This window comes from Miniopterus schreibersii (genome assembly GCF_964146895.1).
Source record: "Miniopterus schreibersii genome assembly, chromosome: 12".
Classification (NCBI taxonomy): Eukaryota; Metazoa; Chordata; class Mammalia; order Chiroptera; family Miniopteridae; genus Miniopterus; species Miniopterus schreibersii.
Genome location: NC_138112.1, coordinates 26,939,586 through 26,964,277, shown reverse-complemented (window position 1 = coordinate 26,964,277; position 24,692 = coordinate 26,939,586). Strand labels below are relative to the sequence as shown.

General features: G+C 33.2%; 1 protein-coding gene across 16 annotated transcripts in view; it reads right to left on the bottom strand.

Annotated features, from left to right (window-relative positions):
* The window catches only part of PICALM (phosphatidylinositol binding clathrin assembly protein), a 96,978-nt gene that overhangs the window by 31,908 nt on the left and 40,378 nt on the right, over nucleotides 1-24,692 (bottom strand). For all 16 annotated transcript variants that reach the window (XM_081153097.1, XM_081153096.1, XM_081153106.1 and 13 more), the window contains exons 5-12: nucleotides 18,368-18,461; nucleotides 15,243-15,354; nucleotides 13,602-13,708; nucleotides 11,558-11,599; nucleotides 8,053-8,138; nucleotides 5,632-5,755; nucleotides 5,224-5,360; nucleotides 2,757-2,860 (exon numbers count right to left, since the gene is read on the bottom strand). In XM_081153097.1, coding sequence (XP_081009223.1) covers nucleotides 2,757-2,860; nucleotides 5,224-5,360; nucleotides 5,632-5,755; nucleotides 8,053-8,138; nucleotides 11,558-11,599; nucleotides 13,602-13,708; nucleotides 15,243-15,354; nucleotides 18,368-18,461 — 806 coding nt within the window. The remainder of the gene's footprint in view (nucleotides 1-2,756; nucleotides 2,861-5,223; nucleotides 5,361-5,631; nucleotides 5,756-8,052; nucleotides 8,139-11,557; nucleotides 11,600-13,601; nucleotides 13,709-15,242; nucleotides 15,355-18,367; nucleotides 18,462-24,692) is intronic.

Here is a 24,692-nt window from a genome sequence, read left to right as displayed (position 1 = left end):
TCAAAGTCTTCTTAGTGATGAGAACTTAAATCTTCTCAGATATTAGTATTCAATACCAAGTGCTTATTTAGACTCCAGACCATTTCTTGAAAAAAATCAAAGGCTCATTAATAAAGCAATGAGAGGAACAGAAAAGCTTGTGTTCTCTTTCTCTTCGGTGGAATCTTAAATGCCTTTCACATAAACATACAACCCTTACTTCCCTTTAACTCTGTATCACTAACCTATCTGTGACTGGGAATATACATCATCTCTGTGGTGCTTATGGTAAGAACGAAATTAAATACCAAATATGTTAACATCCATTTTTAGCAAATGAAAAGCAAGAGAAGCATAGAATGAGATTTGAGAATCATCAAAAATAATTATTTTTGTGTTGTCACATGCTATTAAAGCAGCAAGATGTTAAAATGTTACGTATTTCAAATATACAGGTAAATGATTCATTTCAAAACCTTTTAAAGATTTATCACTATGATCAAAGCTTTTTATATATAAGATTTATTAACTTATCTCAGTCTAACTTTAATTTTAAGAATAAAGTAAAAAATCTTAATCTGATTGGCATGAAGATGAACAATACACTGATTAAGTTAGGAAGCATTCAAAAATTTTGCTTAAAATACTCTTAAACTATCCAATATGCAGAAGTCAAAACTCTAAAATTATCACCAACTCGGAAGCCAAGTATCTTTATATGAAAGTCAAGACAAGATTTAATTCTTCTTACATTGAGGAGTTCACAGTAAAGATCACCATCCTTTCCTCATATGTAATGATTAACTTTTCTACCTCTGTACTTGCTACCACTATACTTGATTTATATTTTTAACACTTTAAATAGTTTCACTTGTACACAGCGAGCCTAATGTTAAAATATGGGGAAAATTTTGATGAAAATAGTACATAAGGCAAAATAACCAAAAACAGAAAAATAAAACACAATTAAATGTATTCCAACATATTATATTCACAAACAGACTGCTATGGAATATTTCTCATAACAGGAGACAGAACAATTCTTACAGGCTGAAATTACTTAAAATTATTCTCCTATGATAATAGTTTATTTGCCTTTATATATGAGCTCAAAATTATTCCAAGCAAAAACTTTAACTTGTCATTGTTAGAATTAATTGTATATGGTGTCTAGACAAAACAATTTCAGAGTGAAGTTTTTTTGAAATGTTATATTAGTTCTCATTAGGCTTCTATAAAATTTTTCATCTATTGAGAAAGGCAACTTTTCAGCCTTAATTTAGAAAAACTCTTTTTTTTTTAAAGGGAAACAAGCTGAAACAGCTCAAATGGTCATGTTAATTCTACTACCTTTTTCTAAAGCAATACACAATAAGCAAAATATAAGCATGTAAGTTTTGGCAGATTAAAAATCCTAAAACTAGGACTTATCACTAGGATGTTAAGAAACTCCTTTCTAAATCTGAATTAGCTATCTACAGTTCATTCAGGTAAATAATTCTAAAATATTTATTGACTTTAAACTAGCTTATAATTTTTAGAAACTACTACTCCCAGATCTTAAGATTTAGCTAACTTAAACTTGCCTTCAGAGACCACTAGTTTTTAATTATTACTTGCAAAATCAAGTTATCACTCACAAAATCAGTCTAAAAATCTAGTGTTTCAATGTTTCACTATTCCTGTTCCCTGACCTATATTATGAACCAGAAATAACTAGTCTAGAAAAAAAGAAAATGCCCACTCAACAAATATTTACAAAGTACCTATTATAAATCAGACATTGGTAATATAGCACTGAAAAAAATATTTTAAAACTTCTGTATTCAAATAAATTATGCTCTATTATACAAAAAGAACCTTAAGAAATATTTAAAAAAACATAAAAGTTCTTAAAACTCAAATTATTAAAATAAAAATGAAAAAAGTCTAATGCATATATCATAAAAATTCACTATGTTCTTTAATTTATCTTTGATATGAGGTAAGCCAATCAATTCAGATTTTACATATAAGCCACATATAAATTTTAAAGTAAGTTTACCATTCTCTATAGTTCTCTAGACAGTGTCCTTTCTCAGAATATCTCCTTTCCCTACCAAATAATTTTTTGAGTGTTTGTAAAATAATACTTACATAATATACAAACAGAAGCATCAAAACTAATCAAAGAAATTGATTTGAAAACATACTAATAAATGTCTAAGCAAAACTGCTTAAAAACTGACATGGACTAGGCTGACTCCTTTAAAGATGCCATGGTCATGGTCATGATATTGTCATCAAAGTACTACTGAAGGGCAGCAAACATTCCTGCTGGTACTAGGGGAAAATCTTTGAATTAAATCAACATTTTAAATACAAGAAGCATAGTTTGCCACAACATTCCTGGTCAGAACATAGTTCATTGCCTGATAACACCATCTGAGTTTTATTAGAACTTTATCATATACTTACACAAGATGAGTTTTCTCCCCAGAAAGTAATTTTTTTTTTTCTGTACCAAATGTAAAATGACTATTACACATTTTCTGGACTAGAAATTGAACATTGAAAGAATAATTTTATACATAGATTTGGTCCTTCTTCATTAAACCTCATTTCATAATTTAATTGAACATGAACTCCAAAATTACATTTATAAATTTTAAAAAATGTCTTCAAAGGGCATTTTAATATTTTAAATACTTTAAAAGTCCTCATGTATCAAGTATAATCAAAACTATACAAATAAGTAAAATACCACAGAATACGGAGTAGAATGCATTAATGCTTACCTCCCCATGTACTTGCTACCTGAGAAGCAGTTGACATAGAAAGTACAGGTGGGTGAAACGTTGGCTGTTGCAAATCAAGCAAATCACTTGGTAGCTTTGATGAGCTAGGAAGATATTTTGAAAAGATGATTTATTTATTAGGTAAACTGCTACATTAGCCACTCCCTTCTCTTGCCCAAGTAAATAAGGACATTAAAAAGAAAACTGAAAGACCCAATAATGTAAATCTCAAAAGAAGGAACAGTTTCAGCAAGATAACAATGGCAACAAGTACCACATCTTCAGTTTACATAGAATTCAAATAATAATAACCCTTCAGGAAAGGATCAATAACTTCCCCAGTAAAATACTGATTTCCTTATTGAAATGAATGAACTTAAATGACATGATTCAAAATATGAAACATCATGGCCATTTAATTTTCTTTTAAAGAAAATTTGTTTTTACTTTTAATCTTTAAAGAACTTCAATTGCATTTGCAATACCAATACCCCTACACAAAGTAAAATATCTGTTAACCTCATCTCTACTGTTTCATAATCCAAACATATCAGTTACACAGGGAAAAAATCATACATGCATATATGATTATAAATGTATAACGGAGCCACCCATTGTGCAACTCCATGGGGGACTGCTTATATGGTACATTTCTTACCACAAGACTTTTACGTAATTAAGGAATAACTACTCAAAAAAAGATCCTAGAATTGCCATTAACTGAAGCATTGTGTGTAGCACAGCATGGATCACTTTTATCTTACACTAAAAACTGTTGTAAAGACGTGTCTTTTAGGTATAAAAAATCATTTTATATGGAGATAAGTAAAAATACAAATGCATTTAGAATATGCAATAAGCATTCTGTAATAAGCTGTAAGATTTGTCCTCAATTACTATTAAAAAGGTGAAAATGTTTGAGTATATTAAGTGAAATAAAACTTAGTCAAATTAGTTCTTTATCTAATATTTGTTTCATCCTCAAACATTCAACATTCTTTTCCACTCATCTCCCCTAAAACAGACTTCTTTTCAAGGTCTCCAAGTGGAAAACTTGACACTTAATGGGTTCAATGTCACTTTACAGGGGATTAAGGAAAGCAGCATACAAAAACAAAAAATATAGCTGAAAGAAAAACACATAACTAAATTTACCAAACAGCTAAGATTTTAGGGAGCAGGTAGCAGTTGAGCTAATAAAAGTTACACTGAGCTGTTACAGGAGTCGGGGTGGGAGGGAAGACTTTTCAAGGATGAGTTAATAAAATAAATGGTCCAGCCGGCCGTGGCTCAGCAGCTGAGCATCGACCTAGGATCCAAGAGATCACGGTTTGATTCCCAGTCAGGACACATGCACAGGTTGCGGGCTTGATCCCCAATGGGGTGCGTGCAGGAGGCAGCAGATCAATGACTCTCTAATCACTGATGTTTCTCTCTCTCTCTTCCTCTCCCTCTCTCTGAAATCAATAAAGATATATTAAAAATAAAATAAACAGTAAAAAAAATAAAATCAAAGAAAAGCAAGCCAACAAAAAAACTCTCTCACTCTTTCTGGTGCATTTACCATGTGCTAAACACTGTGCTAAATTCTATTTGGAAGCCTACCGGAAATGAAAATCTTAGTCCACACCCCACACCACTGAATCAGAAGCTCAGGGCGGGGCTAAGAAATTGGTGGTTTAATTAACCCTCCAGGGGATTCAGATGCTTGCTTAATAGAGACACCCCGACCTATACCATACATTATCTTATTTGGAATCTGAGGTTTAAAAAAAAAGATTATGAAATAACAGAACCAGGATTGAAACCACAAACTGACTTCCACATTTCTACTTTAAACCACTGTGAGGTAAAAGAACAGATTTGAAAAAGCCAATTATTTTAATTTGCCTGGAAATATTATATTTCCATTGTTAAGTAGCTTAAATTAAGCAACAAGATTATTAATGTTGGTCTGGCAGACTTCAACACCACAGAAATCTGGCAAGTAAACTCTTACTGTGTTCCAAATTACTGAGTTTAACACCAGGGAATAGACATGAAAGACACTGAATATCTGATGAAAGGATATTTTGAAATACATATCATACCCGTACATGTGTGTGTGTGTGTGTGTGTGTGTGTATGTGCATGTGTCTCCAAGAGTTATAAGGGGTCTTGAACAATTAGGTACCTCATAAATGTGTTTAAATTAATTTTTATACAATGAAATGTTTGCCAAGAGATAATGACCCCATTCCAGTCAGTATAAATTTGTAACTTAGCCCTCTTCCATTTCTCAAATAGGCAAAATACAAACTCTTATCACTTTATATTTAGTTATCATACCTCTATCACCATTTATCAGCACCTCCTTTGTATGAATTTGTGATTACAAATGATAAATCAAATCTAAAAAGCTCTGCAAATTTTCTATTAGAAAGAAGTCTTTAAGTATTCAAAGGAAATCTTTAATCTCTCCACCTACCTGTTAGAAGAACTAGGAGTAGAAAACATGTCAATGGCTGGTGCAGTCATTATACCCCCTGCTGAGGTGGACACAGGAGAGGCTGCAGTTGTTAAAGAGGTATGAGGTTTCTTTGCAAGTTCTTTTAGGCGTTGTTCCTGTTAAGAAAGGTTACTACCATAAGAAATCCAGAAGCCAGATTTGTTTATATGTCCTCTAAACAAAAGCATTTTCTAACTTTGTTCTGCTAGCAGAAAGGTATTCTGTTTATCAGTCATTCAATTTCAGGACGAAAAATTAGACTATGTACTGAGTTTTACCCCATTTGGACAATTATACATTAAATACTGTTAGTCTCTACAGAGATCCTAATTATTTTATGAATACCTGGTACTTGTTTTTCCCAGTAAAAAGAATGCACACACCTACCTTTAAAGCTTTTAAACGAGCCTGTTCTTCCTCTAATGCTGCCTGCTTTTCCCTTTCATCCACTTTGGTAAGAGACAGGCCAGTACTTGCCAGGGAAGAGACTGCATTGGAAAGTGTTGTCGCCCTAAAATAATTGGATAAAGGTTAATTTGGCTTTCTGTCAAACATTTCACATTACAACCTGGTTATGAAATGATCTGGCAGCCAACAGGCACTATAATTATGAACTTATGAAGTCAAAAGCAGTACTTCATATGAAATATTTTACCCAAAAACCTAGAGAATAATTAGCAATTAGATGATTTACACTCATTCACTCTTTTAGTTGTCGTTAATCCTTACCTGATTTTTTTTTCATTGATTTTTTGGGGAGGAAGCATCAGTGTGAGAGAGACACATCAATTGGTTACCTCACGTACACGCCCCAACCAGAGCCAGGGATTGAACCTGCAACCAGGCACTTGCCCTTGATAGAAATCAAACCGGAGACCCTTAGGTGCTTGGGTTGGCGCTTGCTCTAACCACTTAACCACACCGGCCAGGGCCATACATTCCCTCTTTTTAAAGTAAATGTTAGATTTTGGAAAGGGTTCACAATAAATGTGAGAGAAAATGCCTATTCCAAACCTCAAGTTAGGAAAAAGCTCACATACTCCCAGGAAAACCTTGATCAGTAAAAAATACTGAAGTTTCTCACAGGAAATGGCTCTCTGCTAATTTACAGTCTAGGTTTTGGCAGAGCTACTACAGGGACAGTAAAACATGAGTACCAGTAATAAATAATGTGTCTAGGTATGTTTCCCTTATAATACTCAGATGTTGTTCCCAGAGGACCACAGGATCCTTCAAAGGAAGATCAATTTCATTCCAGTCACTGGTCCATCTGGCACCTACTTTCTATCTGTTACCCTTTTGCCAAGTTAGAATTTCCTTTTCATATTAGGCATGCACAATGCATTATCTCTCACTGGCAGATTCATAGTAAGCTGCCTCCTTTCCCTTATATCAAAATCTTACCAATACTATAAGCACCAACATTAAATTCCCAAATGTTAATTCTGGGTAAAATAAACCCAGGTGGCAAAGAATGCTGACCTGAAATAACGACCTTTACTCATGTCCCTTTTATCATATACCAAACATCATTAATTTCTACTCTGAGCACATTAATGGCAAAACTAAATTTTATGTAAAATTAATTTTATAAATGAGCCAATATAAAGATACAATTCAGAAGACAAGGAAAGAGTAATATAGTTGCAACAGAAATGCAAGAAACCCAACAAAATTTTTTTAAATCCTCACCTGGGGATGTTCTTATTGATTTTTTAAGAAAGAAACATCGATGTAAGAGAAACATCAATTTGTTGCCTCCTGTACACACCCTGACGGTGGATCAAACTTGCAACCTAGGTATGCGCCCTGACCAGGAATCAAACCTGAAACCTTTTGTGGTGTACAGGATGATGCTCCAACCAACTGAGCCACCCAACCAAGGCAAGAAACACAACAAATTTTTAGTCTATCTGAACTACTTGGCTTTATTTTTCATTACTTTCTCAAATCTCTGGGACTTATAATTTTGGCTTATACTTCTAAAAACCTACTATAAAATTCAAAGAGCATATCTGGAATTAAAAACTATTAAAACTCAGTAACAACATTTTCCTTTACAAATTAAATTTTGTTGCTAAAAACAAAAGATACCAAATTCTGAAACAACTATCAAAAAAAGTCTAAAAACAAGGTTCTCATTATACTTCGTACAAACTTTTTCGTACTATTAAAAGGAAATCTTCATAAGAATACATGGCAATTATTCAAGTCACTACCCAACACAGAAATCATGTTACAAGGTTGATGTGAGATGGTCTGTGTTACTTTCAATTTGCTAGGTTAATTGGTCTTCATCTTAGAAATCAGCCTAATAGACTGATTAAAATATAGTATGTCAACAATCAACCCCATGAACTGGCATTATAGAAAGATGGTAAAATTTGATGTCAGACATCCTAGGTGTGAGGCCAAGTTACTACTTGCGTACTTCACAGGGCTATTATGCAGGTTAATAAAATTTGTAAAAAAACAATTTATAATTATAGAACATCATATGAGTCAATGAATCATCATCTTTAAAAGAACTATTTACACTATGAACACAATTCTAGACCAAGTAGTCACTGTCATCACCTTAACGGATGCTAACATTTATTGAAGCTCAGGAAATAGTCCAAAAATTTATACGTATTAACCCATTTAATCCTTGATAGCAATTCTACGAGGTTGATACTATCATTAAACCCATTTTATAAGTGATTAAATCAAGATAAAGAGACATTAAATAACTTGGAACTTGAGCTGGATTCATCTACTCTCTCAGAAACATCACTCCTGCTCTTTGCCCTCAGAACAACAATGTACCTGCTTGCAGCTGTAGAATCTTTGATTTTCTTTCCTTCCAAGGAAGCTAAATGTTGTTCCAAAGCATCAAGAAGACTGCTAGGGGCCTGAAATTATACAAATATGAAGACTTTCATGATAATCAGGCCATTGGTCAAAATAAATCAAGTATCATCTGACACAGGAGAGAAACAAAAATAGTTATATTCCTCATGAACTAATTAACAATGGAGTTTTAGGGACCTAAGAATGACACTATTATTTTTATTATATAAGCATAACCTAGTAAGGGGTATTAATAAACATAATCAAAAATACGAAAACTAAGATTATGTAAACATGAAACACTTAAGAGGATCCCAAAAGAATTTAATTTTTTAAATATTTAACTTATTTGAATTTTAAAGAGAACCATACTCCTAAAAGCTAGACATACTTTTGGGCATGTTCCTGGTACTTAATAAGTACCGCATGAGTAATTTGTGAATAATTATTGATAAATGAACCTGAAGACTAACATCAAGGAAATTAAAATTAAAATCACAATGAGATACAGCTTCTTACCAACTATAATGGCTAGAGTTAAATAGACTAGCAACAAAATGTTGGTGAAGATATGGAATAACTGCAACTCTCATACAATGCTGATGGGAGTAGATCCACCTTAAAAAACGATCTAGATGTTTTTTATAAAGTTAAATATACATCTACCTTAATTACCCAATTCCATTCCTAATTATTCACCCAAGAAATATAAAAGTGTATCTTTACAAGAAAATACTTGTGGAAAAGAATTCAAGAATATTTTAAGTAGCTTTACTTATAATAGTAAAAAACTGCAAAAAATCCAAAAGTCCATCATTTGAAAAATACATGAACAAAATTGTGGTAAATCTGGACAATGAAATACTATGCATCAATAAAGAAGAATGATTTAATGTACATTCAACAACATGGACAGATCTCAAAACACTATGATAAACGAAGCGAGACACAAGAATATTTGCATGATTCCATTCATATTAAAGTCAAGATCTGATAAAATTACACTATTAGAAATCAAAACAGTGGTTTGCATGGAGAGAACTAGGGAGTGACTGGAAGGGCAAACAAGAATTGGGGTGATAGAATTGATGTATATCTTGAACGGTGTGTTGATTACACAAATGTTTATAGTTATCAAATTTCACTGAAATGGTCTTTACCTCAATTAAAAAAAAAAAAAAAAAAGACTAGCTTTTACATTCTTAGGTTATATGGCAAATCTCAATATAAAGAGTTAATTACTCTCAAAAGGATACCTTTCTAAAAATCTGAGAAGGAACTGTTACTAAGTGAAGCAAATGCATCAGTGGCATTTAATTACCCCAAATATTGAGATACAGAGTTTCTGGATTACAGGGACCTACCAATAGCTGGAAGGGGCAATACTAGCTAATTTCTCTAACAATTATGACTTGAACAATTTCCTTCTATCAAGACTTTAGCACAAAGCAGATACAGTAGAAAATCAATTAAAACCAAAAATATTAGATTATAACATTAACTTCTACATTGAACTGAGAACACGTGCAACTCACCCAACCCCAACAAAACATTTGCAAAATCAGCAGGCAAAGTACTGTCCCAAGAACTATTATCAGAGATGATGAGAATGTTGATGACAGCAGTTAAAATTTTAAAAGTTCTTATAACACAACAGGCACTGTGCTAGCTACTTTGTATAAATCACGATGAGGAAGACACTATACTAGTATACCAATAAAGGACCTGAGATGGTGAAAATTAAGTTACATATCTGATACATAGCAGGAGCCAACATCTGACCTGAAAGCCTAGATATTAGCTACTATGCTATAAAATCCTAAACTAAAATTGTGGTCATTTAAACTAATTAACATTTTTCTGAAAGATTTAAGCTGAGGTTTACAAATATTCAATTACCAATGTTATGATAAGTGATAGCTATTTCCAAAACTCCTTTTGAATATATCTTGCTATTTTTTTAAGTCAAACCCACTTTACAGCGAGTGAAGGAAATGTGATGTTTCACATCTTAAAAAGAACAATTTATAACAAAGAATAAGTAATCTCGAATTTCCACTCTTGTACATAACCACTGTTATCTTCCCTGAAGTATAAATAGCTTTGTTTTAGTTCACTTATGAAAAATTTCTGAATCACTCAGAAATCATCAATGAAAAGGGAAGGAGGGTCAGGAAGCTGGCCAACCCTACTCAATTTCAAGCATGGATAAAGTACAGACACATGACAGTGTGGCCTGGGGCTTATGTTTTTAAAACAAAAGATAGGTGAAGGTGAGAGGACAAATGGGGTAATGGGGAATTTGAAACTGCCAAATCAGTTTATATTATGTATTGTTCTAGCATGACTCTTACATTTAGCCCACAATAATGTACTTAAACTTAATGAGGTCAATTTATCTCAAATGCAGTGTTTTATTTACATATAACCCATAACTAGATCTGTTGTGTACTCTTGGCTAGAGATCAAAGGGATGAATCAGAACAATCGAGTACAGAGAAATAAAGCCAAGACCATTATTTAAAGATGTCCCAGAACAATTTAAAATAAGGCAAAAGATTCTATTAAGGAGAGAGATGATAAAAATGTTATAAGGATAGTTTATGCCAGGTACTTTCATTCTTAATACTCGATAAACAAGCAAACAAACAAAACAGAAAGAGCCAGGGGAAAATACAGGTTTAAAGTTTCTTTCCTAGAAAAATTTTTGAAGATGATGATGAAAACAATATAATAATAGTTAACACTGAGTGCTTAATGTTGTGTTTTAGGTGTTAATTCATTTAATCACCCCAACTACCTTATGAGGTGGGTATTGTAATTTCTCCATTTTAGAGATGATGACATTGAAGCATAGAGAATAACTTCCCCAAATCACAGGGTAAGCTAACGGCACAGCTAGGAGTCAAACAGATGAACAAAGCCCTGCTCTCTTCTTCCAATATCATGCTTTGAGGTTTATCCCTATTTAATACTCCTACCTGAGTCAAATAGCCAAAGCAGAAGGTTTAAAACAGGAAACATAAATCCTGTATAAAATAATTCTCTATCTTCAAGTGGGGCAAAGGAAATATCCTTTTAAAACTCAAGCAAACTGGGTGTTTGTCTTGTATCCTTCCTGTCAGAGGAAACAAATTGGAAAAAAATTCTCTATCAATAGTATAGTGCACATTTTGTTTTAAAATACCATTCTCTAAGTTCAGTTCTTTCTTTTGACAATGATGACAGGAAAGAGAGATTAAAAATAATAAACTAAAGGAATGGTATAGCTGTGGTTAGCTCCACCAATATAAGAGGTGAATAGATCACCCTATGTGGTCATGTTAGAACAATCATCACCAATACATCAAAACATTGAAATCTGTCAGGAAAAATTACACTGATCTCCTTGACAGCATGGGCTGCATATTAGTCATCTTGTGCCCTTAGCACCTAGCAATACATAAAAGATAGTGAATTGATATTATAAAAACATACTTACCTGTGAAAGGTCTGGTATATCACCTCTGTCAATCCCAACTTGCTGTAAAAAAAAGCAGCATTGTATTTAAAGATAAAATTATAATAAGGATGTTTTATAAATAAAATTAGAAAATGAAATCTATGACTAGTACTTTGAACAATATTTTAGATAGACTTTAAAAATAAGAAAAATATTTAATATCCAAATATATCATCGAATATTTCCAAGGGCTTAGATGTTATCTGAGGGCTCTAAAAGTTGTAACAGGAGCTAGAGTTGGAAATTCAACAAGACTATTAAATTACCATCTCCGTATCTCTAAGCACCTATACCCTGTCACAATCTGAAAAATCCATCATTTCTAGTTGTTTTATGATAAAAACACTATGGCAAGAATGAGAAAGGCTAACCACAAACAAGTTCCCTGGAGCATAAAAAGAAGTTAAAGAACAAACTTGATGATAATAACTTTGTCTTCCTCTGTAAAATATGCTTTCCCAGTCAATCACCATAAATAACAATTCTTAAAACCTATGTTCACTCAAGTAGGCCAGGTTTTATACAAATGCCAACTAATATCTAACCAGGATATAATTGTTTCCAGAAAGCAATCCCAAACATGCTTTTATGATATTCAGGCACTAGATAATTTCCAGCAAAAAAAGATAAAAACCATTCCTACTTATTATTCTAGTACCCAAATTAAAAAACTGTTTCCCTCCTTGGGGCTATGTTTCATTTTCTAATCATTCTCTGTTCTCAAGGGCCAGTCCCAGAATGACATCAGTAGAAAAGTTGATAAAATAATTCATACTGATCTTAAGGGCTAATCAATAACTCATACATTTTTCTTTCCCCTTCAAACACATTTGAAAAGGTTACTTATGCCTTTACTCCAAGAACTAAAATCTCATAATGAAATTACAATCCCAAAGACAGCCTCATGAAAATGTTTTAGGGCAGGAGAGTCTCCTTCTCAGGTTATATGGAACAGATGGTCTATTCCATTACAAGTAAGACCAACAGATCTGGAGGTAAATAAGGACTTAAGACTCAAGTCAGTAACTATAACTATCAAATGCAAAGGACCTAAGAGGCCAAAGGAAAAGTAAACAAATTAAAACTTGTTTAAAGAATTTACTGGAATCACAGCATAAACTTTTATCTGCTTTTAATGTGACTGAACCTAAAAAAATGTGGAAAAGACATTAATTTCTCCTTGAGAGATACTTTACATTCAAAATAAATTGCAGTAGACTTTATAAAATATCTGATTAACAACACAAAGCTATTTTCTTCATCATCTTGTTGTATTCATCTGCTACAGAGTAAAACATCACTATGGTAATAGAACTAAAATCACCAACTTGGTAGTTCCAATTAACTATTTTGACATAATTGATCAATAATAGCCTAGTCATCTTCCAGAATGACCCTAGCAAGACATCTCTGGTGGTGATAGGTAGAGGGTAAACATAAACAAAAGTACTTTAAGAGCTGCCTCTGTACAAGCAAGAAAAAGCCTGCAAGGATTACAACTGTATTCTGTGACAATTTCAAAAAATTATTTCTTAAATAGACTTGTAAAATTAGATTATCCCATATGCTACATTCATGGTTTTTATAATCACTAATAAATGATAAATACACTAAATTCACTTCTGCAGGGGAACAAAACATTTTGAACAATATGGTTCCAGTTGCAAGCCTCACTGGAGAAAAGAGACTTTTGCACTTACACTGAAGTCTTTACCACATTTAACAGAATAAATCTTCTAAAATATATGATTAATTCCAAACATAAAAATCGCTGCCCCTACTTGTGCCACCCAATTTATATATAATTTAAAAATAGATTCTTTCAATATTCAGTATTGAACTAAATATACAGAATATATTTTATTCAATACTATATCACATTTATACCATAACAAAGAATACGACATATTTTTGTAACTGAATATATGTAAAAATGTTTCTTTCATTTGGATGACTGATTTCTTCAAAATCCACACTTACAAAAAAACAAGTTAAGAAATATAGTCACTTAAAGACAGTTTACCTCTGCAACTTTGAGAAACTCTGAGATTCTTGTCATCCTGGTCAGGAACTTCTTATAGATGTCAAGACCTTCTTTGCACTGGTTCTTTTTCATATCAAAATATTTTTCTGCCAAAAGTAGATGTAAAAATACTTTTACTCACATCAAAATATACCACTCAAAAAGAAAAAGAAAATAACAGCTCCTAAGAGATCATATAGGTATTGAGAACACATTCACCCTACAGTAAAAAAGTGTTAAGTTAGCTTGGCTATTTAAAGCGAATTAAAATACAGATGCTATTATAGTGAAAACAGAAAAATTACTTAACTCATATTACCAGTTTGTTCTGCAATATTTCTTCCCTCACAATTCCCTAAATATATACTTGCATATTAATACATATGACCCTTCACTTCATTTAAAACAGTACTAACTTCTATTCCTAAATATTCTTACTAATGATATATTAACAAATATGGCTACTTCATCATATCCAAATGTGTCTTGGAAAGTTCATTTAAACTTAATATATAAACAGCAGTAAAGAGGTTCATTTATAGTCATCATAGAGTGGAAGACTACGCCTTCCAAAGCTTTGAAGAAAACTCTCCATTTTTCACTTGTGAAAAAATAAGCCAAATTTTCCTGTTTCCATGGATTAAAGCATCCTAAGTTCATGTTATCCGAGCCTATGAAAAACAAATTTAAATAAATTCTAAAAAAAATAAAAACAAGTGGAGGGATAACAAGCACATTGGAGTGAACACATTTGATATGTATTTGTACTTTGGCACTATTTGAAAATCATTACTTGTCTACTCCATCCAAATCCCACTGGAAAAAAAATAAAAGGCATTTCTAGGCCAAATTAACTGCATTCCATATAGTTAACTCCTGAACAATGCAGGGGTTGGGAGCACAAATTCCCATGCAGTTGAAAGTCTGCATGTAAATCTTGACTCCCCAAGAACTGAACTACTAATAGGCTACTGCTGAATGGAAGCCTTAAGGATAACAAATAGTCAATTAACACATTTTGTATATGTATTATATACTGTATTGTTACAATAAAGCTAGAGAAAATAAATGTTAAGAAAATGTATTTACTGTATTTGTTGGGAAGAAAAAAAACAAACACAAAATGCATATAAATGGACCTGTGCTGTTCAAGGATCAATGGTAAACCGAAAACACAATAAAGCACCAAACAGTCCTAAAATGCCTCAAAACACCTCATCCTTAAAAATAAATATTTGATACATTTAAAATAATTATCAGTATTTAAGTTAACTTTAGGAAAAATATCAATTTTACAGTTAAAGTCCATGATGGAATAAATTATGAGGAAATAGGATTTTTCCTGGACAGAAAAATTTCAACTTAATTTTTTAAGGAATTTTTACATTTCTAAAAATTATAAAACTGATAGAAGAAAACACATATATCTAAAAATTATAAAGTTCATTTAGCTAAATGTTCTAGTTGTAAAAGTATTTAATCACTTAGCATACATACAGGTATAAATTTTTTTCTCCAAATATATTGTTACAACAAATGAATATATCTCAATAAATTTTTAGGCAACAACTCACACAGTATTGTTTACCCATATGACACAAGATAAAAAATAACATGTCATTAAGCTACAGCAATATTTACCCAATAGGTTAATAATTCCTTCATTGTATGCTGCAAACAGTCTAATGGCATCTTTGAACAAGAGCATGAAGGCAGCATTTATTACTCCATTTGTAAGTTCATTACTATTAACCTGGGGGGGGAAATAAGAAAAAAAATTAGCTAATCGTATGTTTTAAATAACAACTTCCTTCAAATTAAAATACAGTGAACTCTTATATTTAGGTGTATTAAAGAAAAAGAGATTTATTTCTTGCAATCAGTTACAGCCAAAGAGTGCAAAAATCTTAATCAAGGAGTTCAGACTTATGAAAAAGCCACAAGCAAACAAACATCCTACAACATTCAATTTAGTTTTGAAATAAGTAGTTGAAAACAAAAGTACTCTTTAACTCTTGCAGTTCCTAGGCTATATCTCAAAAGTCTTTTACTATAAGTTCATTTTAACATTAAATACTTATAATTGCAAAATAAAGCCTATTTATAAGTGGATGTTCACTTCAAGTCATGAAAGATTTACAGAACATTTTTAAATCAAAAAGTATTGATTAAATGGCTACTACAATCACCAATGCACTGAGCTAGATAGAAGATACTTTTAAAAATATATACATCTTTCACAGTATTACAAACGAACTGACCTTCAAAAGGGTGATGATATTTTTGCCTTATTTGGCTACTAGAAGAATTAAATGATATACTGAGTGTCAAGGGCCTAGTGCAGTACCTTACACATGAGGGACCAATATTTATTATTATTATTGAATTATGCTATTACAAAAAAATAGCACTTACTTATCTATCAAGAATACTAGGAATAATTTTATTTTTATCTCAAGGAATGAATCAAAAGGATAAGTCAAATTAAGTTTAAGTTTTTTACATAACAAGGATATCTAGTACATGGAAATTAATTTGTTAGGTATACAAAAGCATAAGCACAAAGTTAAATAGTAAGCAACAAGTTGGTAAATATTTGCAGAATATCTAACAAGGCTGATTACTATTATATAGAGAGAATCCTAATAATAAAGCAAATGACAGACAATTCACAAAATAAAAAATACAGATGACAAATAACGTGAAAAGAAGTTCAACTTTACTTATCAGGTAAGTTAAGATATAATAATAAAACTAAACTACTGAAATAGCCTTTCCTGAGCACCAGACCAGTAGGTATCAAAATAATCAAAACCAAAGTATTATTCAGTACTGATAAAAATGAAGAAAAACAGGCACCTGTTGACAAGTGACTGGCTCAACCCTTTTGGAGTGTAAACTGGCAATATTTTAAAATTTTAAATGTTTATTTCCTTTGAACCACCAAATTCTTAAGGCCTTAACCCTACAGAAATAGGTTTAAAAATGTGTAGATACACACATTATCTAACACACACACACACACAACTCAGTGTCCCCTCTCTTCTCTGTTCCCCCCACCCCCATTTTCTGGATTAAAAAAAAAAAACACAATAGAAAAACTCTATCAATAGGTGTATACGGCAAACTGTTACATACAATGAAGTACAATAGAGACAATAAGGAGAGTAATTTTATAAAGGAAAACAAATTTCATGGTTGGACCCTACTCTCTATCAAAACCAAAATATCACTCAGTAGTTACATCAATCTCCTATGCCTTCTAGACTAGGGGTCAGAAAACTTTTTATGTAAAGGGACTAACTGTATTTTAGACTCTGTGGGCTATATGGTCTCTGTCACAAATATTCGACTCTGTCATTACATCGCAATAACAGCTATAGACAATATGTAAACCAACGAGCCTGGCTGTGTTCTAATATTACTGCAAACACTGAATTTAAATTTCATATAATTTTCAAATGTCAAAATACTATTTTTTTAAAATTATTTTCAACCACTTAAACACGTAAAAATAATTCTTAGCTCACAAGCTATATAAAAAGAGGCATCAGGTCATAGTCTGATAACCCGTTCTAGTCTAAGAAGCACTTACAGGATTCATTTGCTGAATGTTTATTGAACAGTATCTGTCACACATTACTGACAGTGGGGACATAAGCACAGAAAATGCAGACCTGGTGCCTGTCCTCAAGCAGCTTAAGGTCTATCAACAGCATCAGTTAAATAAAAAATCAATTTCAACATGAAATTGCCACAGTTTCATTTACTAACTTGTACTTATAACCTCTAAAATAAAATATCTTAAAATAGATGCCCCCCCCCCCAAAAAAGACTTGAAAATACTAATATTTAACATATTACAAAGACAAAGCTGCCGGTTTGTTTCAAGTGATGGTAATTAAAACAAAAATTTCAGGGAACACAAAGCACTTGGGCAACAGCTACAAGACAGGCTATTACAAGTATATTTGAACTTCCTTTTATTTCTTAATAATTGTCATGCTTTGAGTCCTACAAAGTAGACAAAGTAAAATAGTAACTTGGCTATTCCTTAAAACATTGTCATAAATTTTTTAAATCTAAAAACCATTATCAAAAGAAAGCAGATTTTTAGATCACTCCCTTAACCTCTTTATCACTTTCTTTAGCTTGTATAGTCCAGCACTTCATATCCACGAGGATTCAACCAACCATGGACAGAAAATATTCGGGGGTGGCGGGGAGAGTTAATTGTTGCTGACATGTATACTATGTAGTTAGGCTACAATGGTTGCATCTATACTGAACATGTACAGACTTATTTTCTTGTCATTATTCCCTAAACAATAGAATATAATAACTATATAGCATTTACAGTGTATTAGGTATTATAAGTAACCTAGAGATGATTTAAAGTATATGGGAGGATGTGCATAGGTTATATATATGCAAGTACTAAGCCATTTTAATAAGGGACTTGAGCATCTGTGAATTTTACATCCACAGGTAGTCCTGGAACCAATCCCCTGTGGATACAGGATGACTGTATACCCTATAATTCTAGAGCTAGAGAAGCACCACCCAAGAAATCAGTAAATCTAAAGCAATTATAAAAATGGAAAGTAACCTGATTTGGGCCCGCATTTATAGAAAACACTTAGCCAAATAGAATGTGAGTGTGAAAAAATTAGAGTCTATGAAAACTTGAAAACAAAAACCCTGACAAATTATAAGGATAACATTTTAAAATCTTAAATTTTAAAAGATTTGTGCAATCAACTTACATTAAAATCAAGAAGGGCATCCATTTGATTTTGAATAATTGGTACAGTTTTTAGGAGTTTTTCTGTGTTCATTGTCCTCATAACTCCATCAGCCCTGTTTTTTTAAAAAAAGAAACAATTGAGTTTGTTATTAAATCTACATTTTAAACTCCCATCTGGCTCTCTATTTAAATAGAGAACAAGCTGCTATGAAACATCACATATTTTTAAGTCATTACTGAACCTGAAACCTCAAGCTTAAGTCATACAGCAAAAACAAAAACAGGAAATATTTATGCCTCTCAAGGTGCTCATTTAAAACTAAAAAGAAAGATGTGAAACAAGAGAAACAAAAATCAAAGTCTACATTACACAGCCAGGTTTATAGTGCACTTTTCTAACGAGGAAACCATCTAATCCTCACATGATTCATGTGTGTAAAGAACAGTTTTATAATTTTTCAAAAATATTACAAATAAAATAATTGCCTCAAATTACTACACAGTTAGGACTTGATGGAGCCAGCAGTTAAGCTCAAGTCTTGGTGAGGACTGCTTTATTTGAGGTATTTTATTCATTACTCAAACACCAAAATTGCGTGTTACACAGAAAATTATAACTAAAAATACTTTATTATAAAATAAAAGACAATTTTACAAAGTCATTCTAATCAGACCATTAAGTAAGTGAATATTAATAGGAATGTTTTTAATAAAATACTGTCAAATAATTCCAAAAAGATTCCTTTGAATATTTCTTCAGATATTTCTAAAGATAGAGAAATATAAGCAGTACCAAATAAACTAGAATTTTACAAAAGTAGCACCAAAAACACTAGATAAAAGGTACCAGGGCTAAGGTACACAACAAACACTAAGTGCTTATTATGTATCAGGCTCCACATTAAGGACTTGATGTACGTTTTTCAAACCCTCGCAAAAATCCTGTAGATTTTCTCCTGTCCCATTTAATCCTGTCCCATTTCATAGGTGATGAAATTTTAGGTGGTGAGGTTATATAACTTTTTATGGTTAGAGAACTAATCAATGGTAGGGTCACTATATAAACCACGCCATATTAGATTTCAAAACAGTACTTTTCATAACTTTTTGGCATAGTAACAAGACACTTTCAAAAAGTGCAAGCTTTCCTGATTTACAAATAAACCATACTTATAACCAGCTGCTCCACCCTGAGTTACTCCCTTCAATCACAACCCCAGAAGCCAGAAAAACAATTAAGTCAGGAAAAGCAACAATAGAGCTCTGTGCCACACAACACTGAACTGTCTTAGGCAGGCAGCTACTGAACAGCTTTAGATCCAACAACTCTCCCCAATAAGGTAAGTTAACCTCTCAAATACTGAACTACACTGACTGGTATTAGCTGCTGGAGTTTGGGATAGGACACCATTCCCTCTTTGCAACCCTTTATTTTCATCCACGTCTCACACACTCATTTTATCAGTCATTATTTAGTCACCACTTAGTTCTCCCTCTCTTCCCTTGCTGAGGTCACTTTTTACTTCTGGTCACTTCCCCTCCATCACAAGAGACTTGAATTCTATCTCCACTTTTCTTGGTTAACGTCAACATCTACATGGGTAATAAATCCAACATCTTGATCTCAAAGTGCCTTGACTGCAGTTCCTATTCCCATGGTCAGATCCTAACTTTACTGCCCCCAAAGCCACATCAACCACCCCCCGCCTCCCACCACCATAAAGAAAACAAAAACAAAATTCAGACACCTTGTCCTATTGACAATAACCTTTTAACCTTCTAGCAGCCTTGGTCAATTATCCACACAGCAAAAACCATTCAACTTCATAAACTTCAATGCACCAAACTCTCCACTATTCACATTGTTCCCTTAATTTTACTTCCTTCATCTAGCTTAGAATCCCAAATATTATTATTAATTCCTTTGTACTCTCTTCTTCCTTTGTAGTCAGTCACCTGACAAGTTCACAATCCTGGGTGAGCAAACATTTACCTCCTCCATGACTGTAACATGCAGCTGAGTACTGTTAAAGAAAACCACAAAACTGAGCAAACTGATAAAACTATAATAAATTCATAATCATCAACTTCAAATGGGGATTCGGCATTGCAAGCAATTCTCTTAGCCTTCTCTAGTGAATTCCTTTCCTAAGTATACTTCAAAACTCCTTCTTCCACCACTCCCTTCCTTGCATCTCCACACCCAACACACAAACTCCCAGCACTTAACTCCCAAAATATTTCATTGAGAAACAGAAAATGACAAAAAGGGATTGTCTGGTCATCTCCCCATCAAAGCTACATCTATCTGGTCTGTTCCTATTACAGTGGAGAAGGTCTACTTCTTTCTAGCAAATGTAAATACCACTCACAAAGGTCCTCTGGGTCCCACTCTGTCACAATCCTTTAGCTGTCCTCCTCTTCTCTAACCCAGCATTGTACAATAGAGCTATTTGCAGTGATGGAAATGGTCTATATCTGCACCATTCAACACAGTAGCTACTAGCCACGTGTGGCTACTGGGCATCTGAAATGTAAATGATGCATTTGGGGAAATGATTTTTTAATTTTACTTGACTTTAATCAATTTAAATTTAAATGGCCACATGTGGCAAGTGGCTACCATATTGGACAATGCAGCTTATTTATCGTTTTATACTAGATCATTCCCATGAATATGCAAGCAGTCTCTAGAATCCCCATTCTTTAAACATATACACACACCACCACGACCAATCTCATATTATTTCTTAGCAGAGCCAAGCATACGTCTCAAGAGTTGCCACTTCTTCACATTTTATTATTTAATTCATTTCATTATGAGCCCCACTCCTACCACCCAGTTTAACGTCTCTAGTTTAGGTCCTCTAGAAATTCCATGTTACTTCTCCAGTGGTTCTTTAACATTATCTGACTAGACTTCTCAGCATCATTCAAAAGTTTTCCTCATTCTTGTAATATTCTACTGTCTTAGCATCCCCCTATATCACTCTTTCCTTGTTTTCTTCCTACTTCAGTATCACTTTTTCAATCTTTTTTGTTGGCTCCACATCCTTTATCCATCCTCTAAAACAGATGTTGTGTATCTTAAGGTTTCCTAGGCCCTCTCCTCTCATTGTATACTTATGCCCCAGGTGACCTGTCATACCCAAGGCAGAAACTAGCAAAAATGCCACTGACATATTTATAATCCTAGACTAGAACTCTCAAGTTCCAAGTTAACATATTCAACTGCCTACTTGATATCTCAACTTGTACAAATCTAAAGTATCTCAAAACTAGTATTTCCAAAACTAAATCCTTACTTTTTAGTACTACACCCTACCTTATGCCACTCCCTGAAATCCTCCCTGTAAATGGTGCTGTGTCCCCAGTAACTTATGCCAGAGACTGTGGAGATATTTCTGATTCTTCCCTCTCACTAGCCTCCACATCATTTCTTCCCAGAGAACTTTAAATTTCTTAATTAAGAAGAATCTTACAATTAAAAAACAGAAGGACAGTTTAAGGAAGCTGTGGGACAACATGAAACAACAATATTCGCATTATAGGAGTACCAGAAGAGGTAGAAAGCAAGCAAGGGTTAGAGAACCTGTTTGAAGAAATAATGGCAGAAAACTTCCCTAACCTGATCAAGGAAAAAGTCATGCAAGTTCAGGAGGCACAGAGAGTCCCAAACAAGAAGAATCCCAAGAGACATCATAATTAAAATGCCAAGAATTCAAGAAAAAGAGAGGATATTAAGGGCAGCAAGAGAAAAGCAATCTGTTACCTACAAAGGAGCTCCCATAAGGCTGTCAGCTGACTTCTCATCAGAAACTCTACGGGCCAGAAGGAAATGGCATGAAGTATTCAAGGTAATGCAAAACAAGGATCTGAAACCAAGACTACTCTATCCAGCAAGATTATCATTCAAAATAGATGGTGAAATAGTTTCCCAGACAAAAAAAGGCTAAAGGAGTTTATCACCATCAAACTAGAATTGCAGGAAATGTTAAAGGAACTGCTGTAATTAGAAGTAGAAATAGAAACATAGGCATAAAGAATTAAAATGGCAATAGATAAGTATCTATCAATAATAACCTTAAATGTAAATGGATTAAATGCTCCTATTAAAAGACATAGGGTGGCTGAATGGATAAGAAAACATGACCCAAATATACGTGTCTACAAAAGACCCACCTCAAAACAAAAGACTCACATAGGATGAGTGAAGGGATAGAAAATTTTTTTCCATGCAAATGGAAATGAAAAAAAAAGCTGGGGTAGCAATATTCATATCAGACAAAATAGAATTCAAAATGAAGACCATAATGAGAAACAAGAAAAACGTCACTACGTAATACTAAAGGGAATGATCCAAAAAAGAGGATATAATCCTGATAAACATAAATGCACCCAATGTAGGAGCACAAGTTTATAAAAAAAAACTTCTAGAGGGCTTTAAGGGAGAGATCAACAGCAAGACAGCCATACTAGGGGACTTTAACACCCCACTGATTTCACTGGATAGGTCTTCCAGACCAAAAAAAAATCAACAAGAAAACTGACCCTAAATAACACACAGATGGATTGAAATGACATTTACAGGACATTCCATCCCAAAGCTGCAGAATATACATTCTTCGCAAGAGCACATCAGTAGATGAGTAGATAAAAAAGCGGTGGTACATTTACACCATGAAATATTATACAACTGTAAAAAAAGAAGGATCTCTTATTTTTTGGGACAGCATGGATGGAACTGGAGTATTATGCTAGGCAAAATAAGTCAATCAGAGAAAGGCAAGTACCATATGAGGTCACTCACATGTGGAATATAATAAACAAAATAAACTGATAAACAAAACAGATCCAGAGACATAGAAGTATGGAACAGACTGAGGGATCTCAGAGGGAAGATGGGGGTAAGGGAGTGGGTGGGGAGAGATTAATCAAAGAACTTAATGTCTATAAGCATAACCCATGGACACAGACATTGTTATGGGGAAGGCCTGGGAGTGGGGTGGATGCAGGGTGGAAGGGATCAATGGGGGGTAAAAGAGGACATTTGTAACACTTTCAACAATAAAGATAAATTTAAAAACAAAACAAAAATACAAAAAGAAGAATCTTAACACTTATCATATGCTTATATCAGACTTCAAAAATCTCAAAATAATTCACAAACCCAAATGCTTGAACAAGATTCAAACCAAATGCATAATGCCATGCAGGACGCAGGTTTTTATGACTTCTTAAATAAATTACAATTAAATTCAGATACTTGCTTCCCAAATATAGTAGCAATGGCTTAAAAGCTACTCATCCATGTTCTTATTCACATACAATACCAGGATTACTTTCTCATTTTACTTGTTATGTAACAATGTCTTGTTACTTTGAACTGCACTAATTTAGGATTCTAGATAATTCAACATAATACTACCAAAAAACAGAACATTAAACAAACAAACAAATATGAAGAGAACAATGTTTAACCAACTAAAAAGGCAAATCTACAGGCAATTATTGGATCCATTTTTCATTAAACAATTTAATGTACTGTTTACAAACTCATCTTGTCATCTTTTCAAAAACTATTAAACATCCACCATGTTTAGACAATCTGGAAAGTCCTGAAGATATGAATATGGCAGGAATATACTCTGATGGATGCATCATATAAAATTTAGTAACAGAAATAAAGCTTCCTCAAAGAAACGTCAGAGTGAATTCTTGAAAAATAACTAAGAATTTGCCATAATAACAAAAAGGTGCTTTAAAAAGAAGTACAGTTGACCCTAGAACAACGCAGGGGGCTTAGGGACAATTGACTCCCCAGAAATTTGTCCTTCAGCATTGGCAGGGGATTGGTTCTAGGATCCCCACCTCACCCTGCCATGGATACTAAAATCCACAGATGCTAAAGTCCCTTATATAAAACCTAATTAAAATGCAAACAAAGGATTTGAACAGACGTTTTTCCAAAGATATACAAATGGCGAATAAGAACATAAAAAGACACAACATCATTAGCCATCAGGGAAACGCAAACCAAAAAATCATAATGATATACCACTTTACACTCACTAGGATAGCTAAAATAATAATAATAAGCCTGGCCAGGCATGGCTCAGCAGTTAAGCGTCAACCTAGGATCTAGGCGATTGGGGTTCGATTCCCGGTCAGGGCACATGCCCCGGTTGTGGGCTTGATCAATGACTCTCATCATTGATGTTTCTATCTCTCTCTCTCTGTCTCCTTCCCTCTCTCTGAAATCAATAAAAGATATATTTTTAAAATAATAATAATAAAAAATAACAAGTATTGACAATAATGTGTAGAAATCTAACCCACAAACA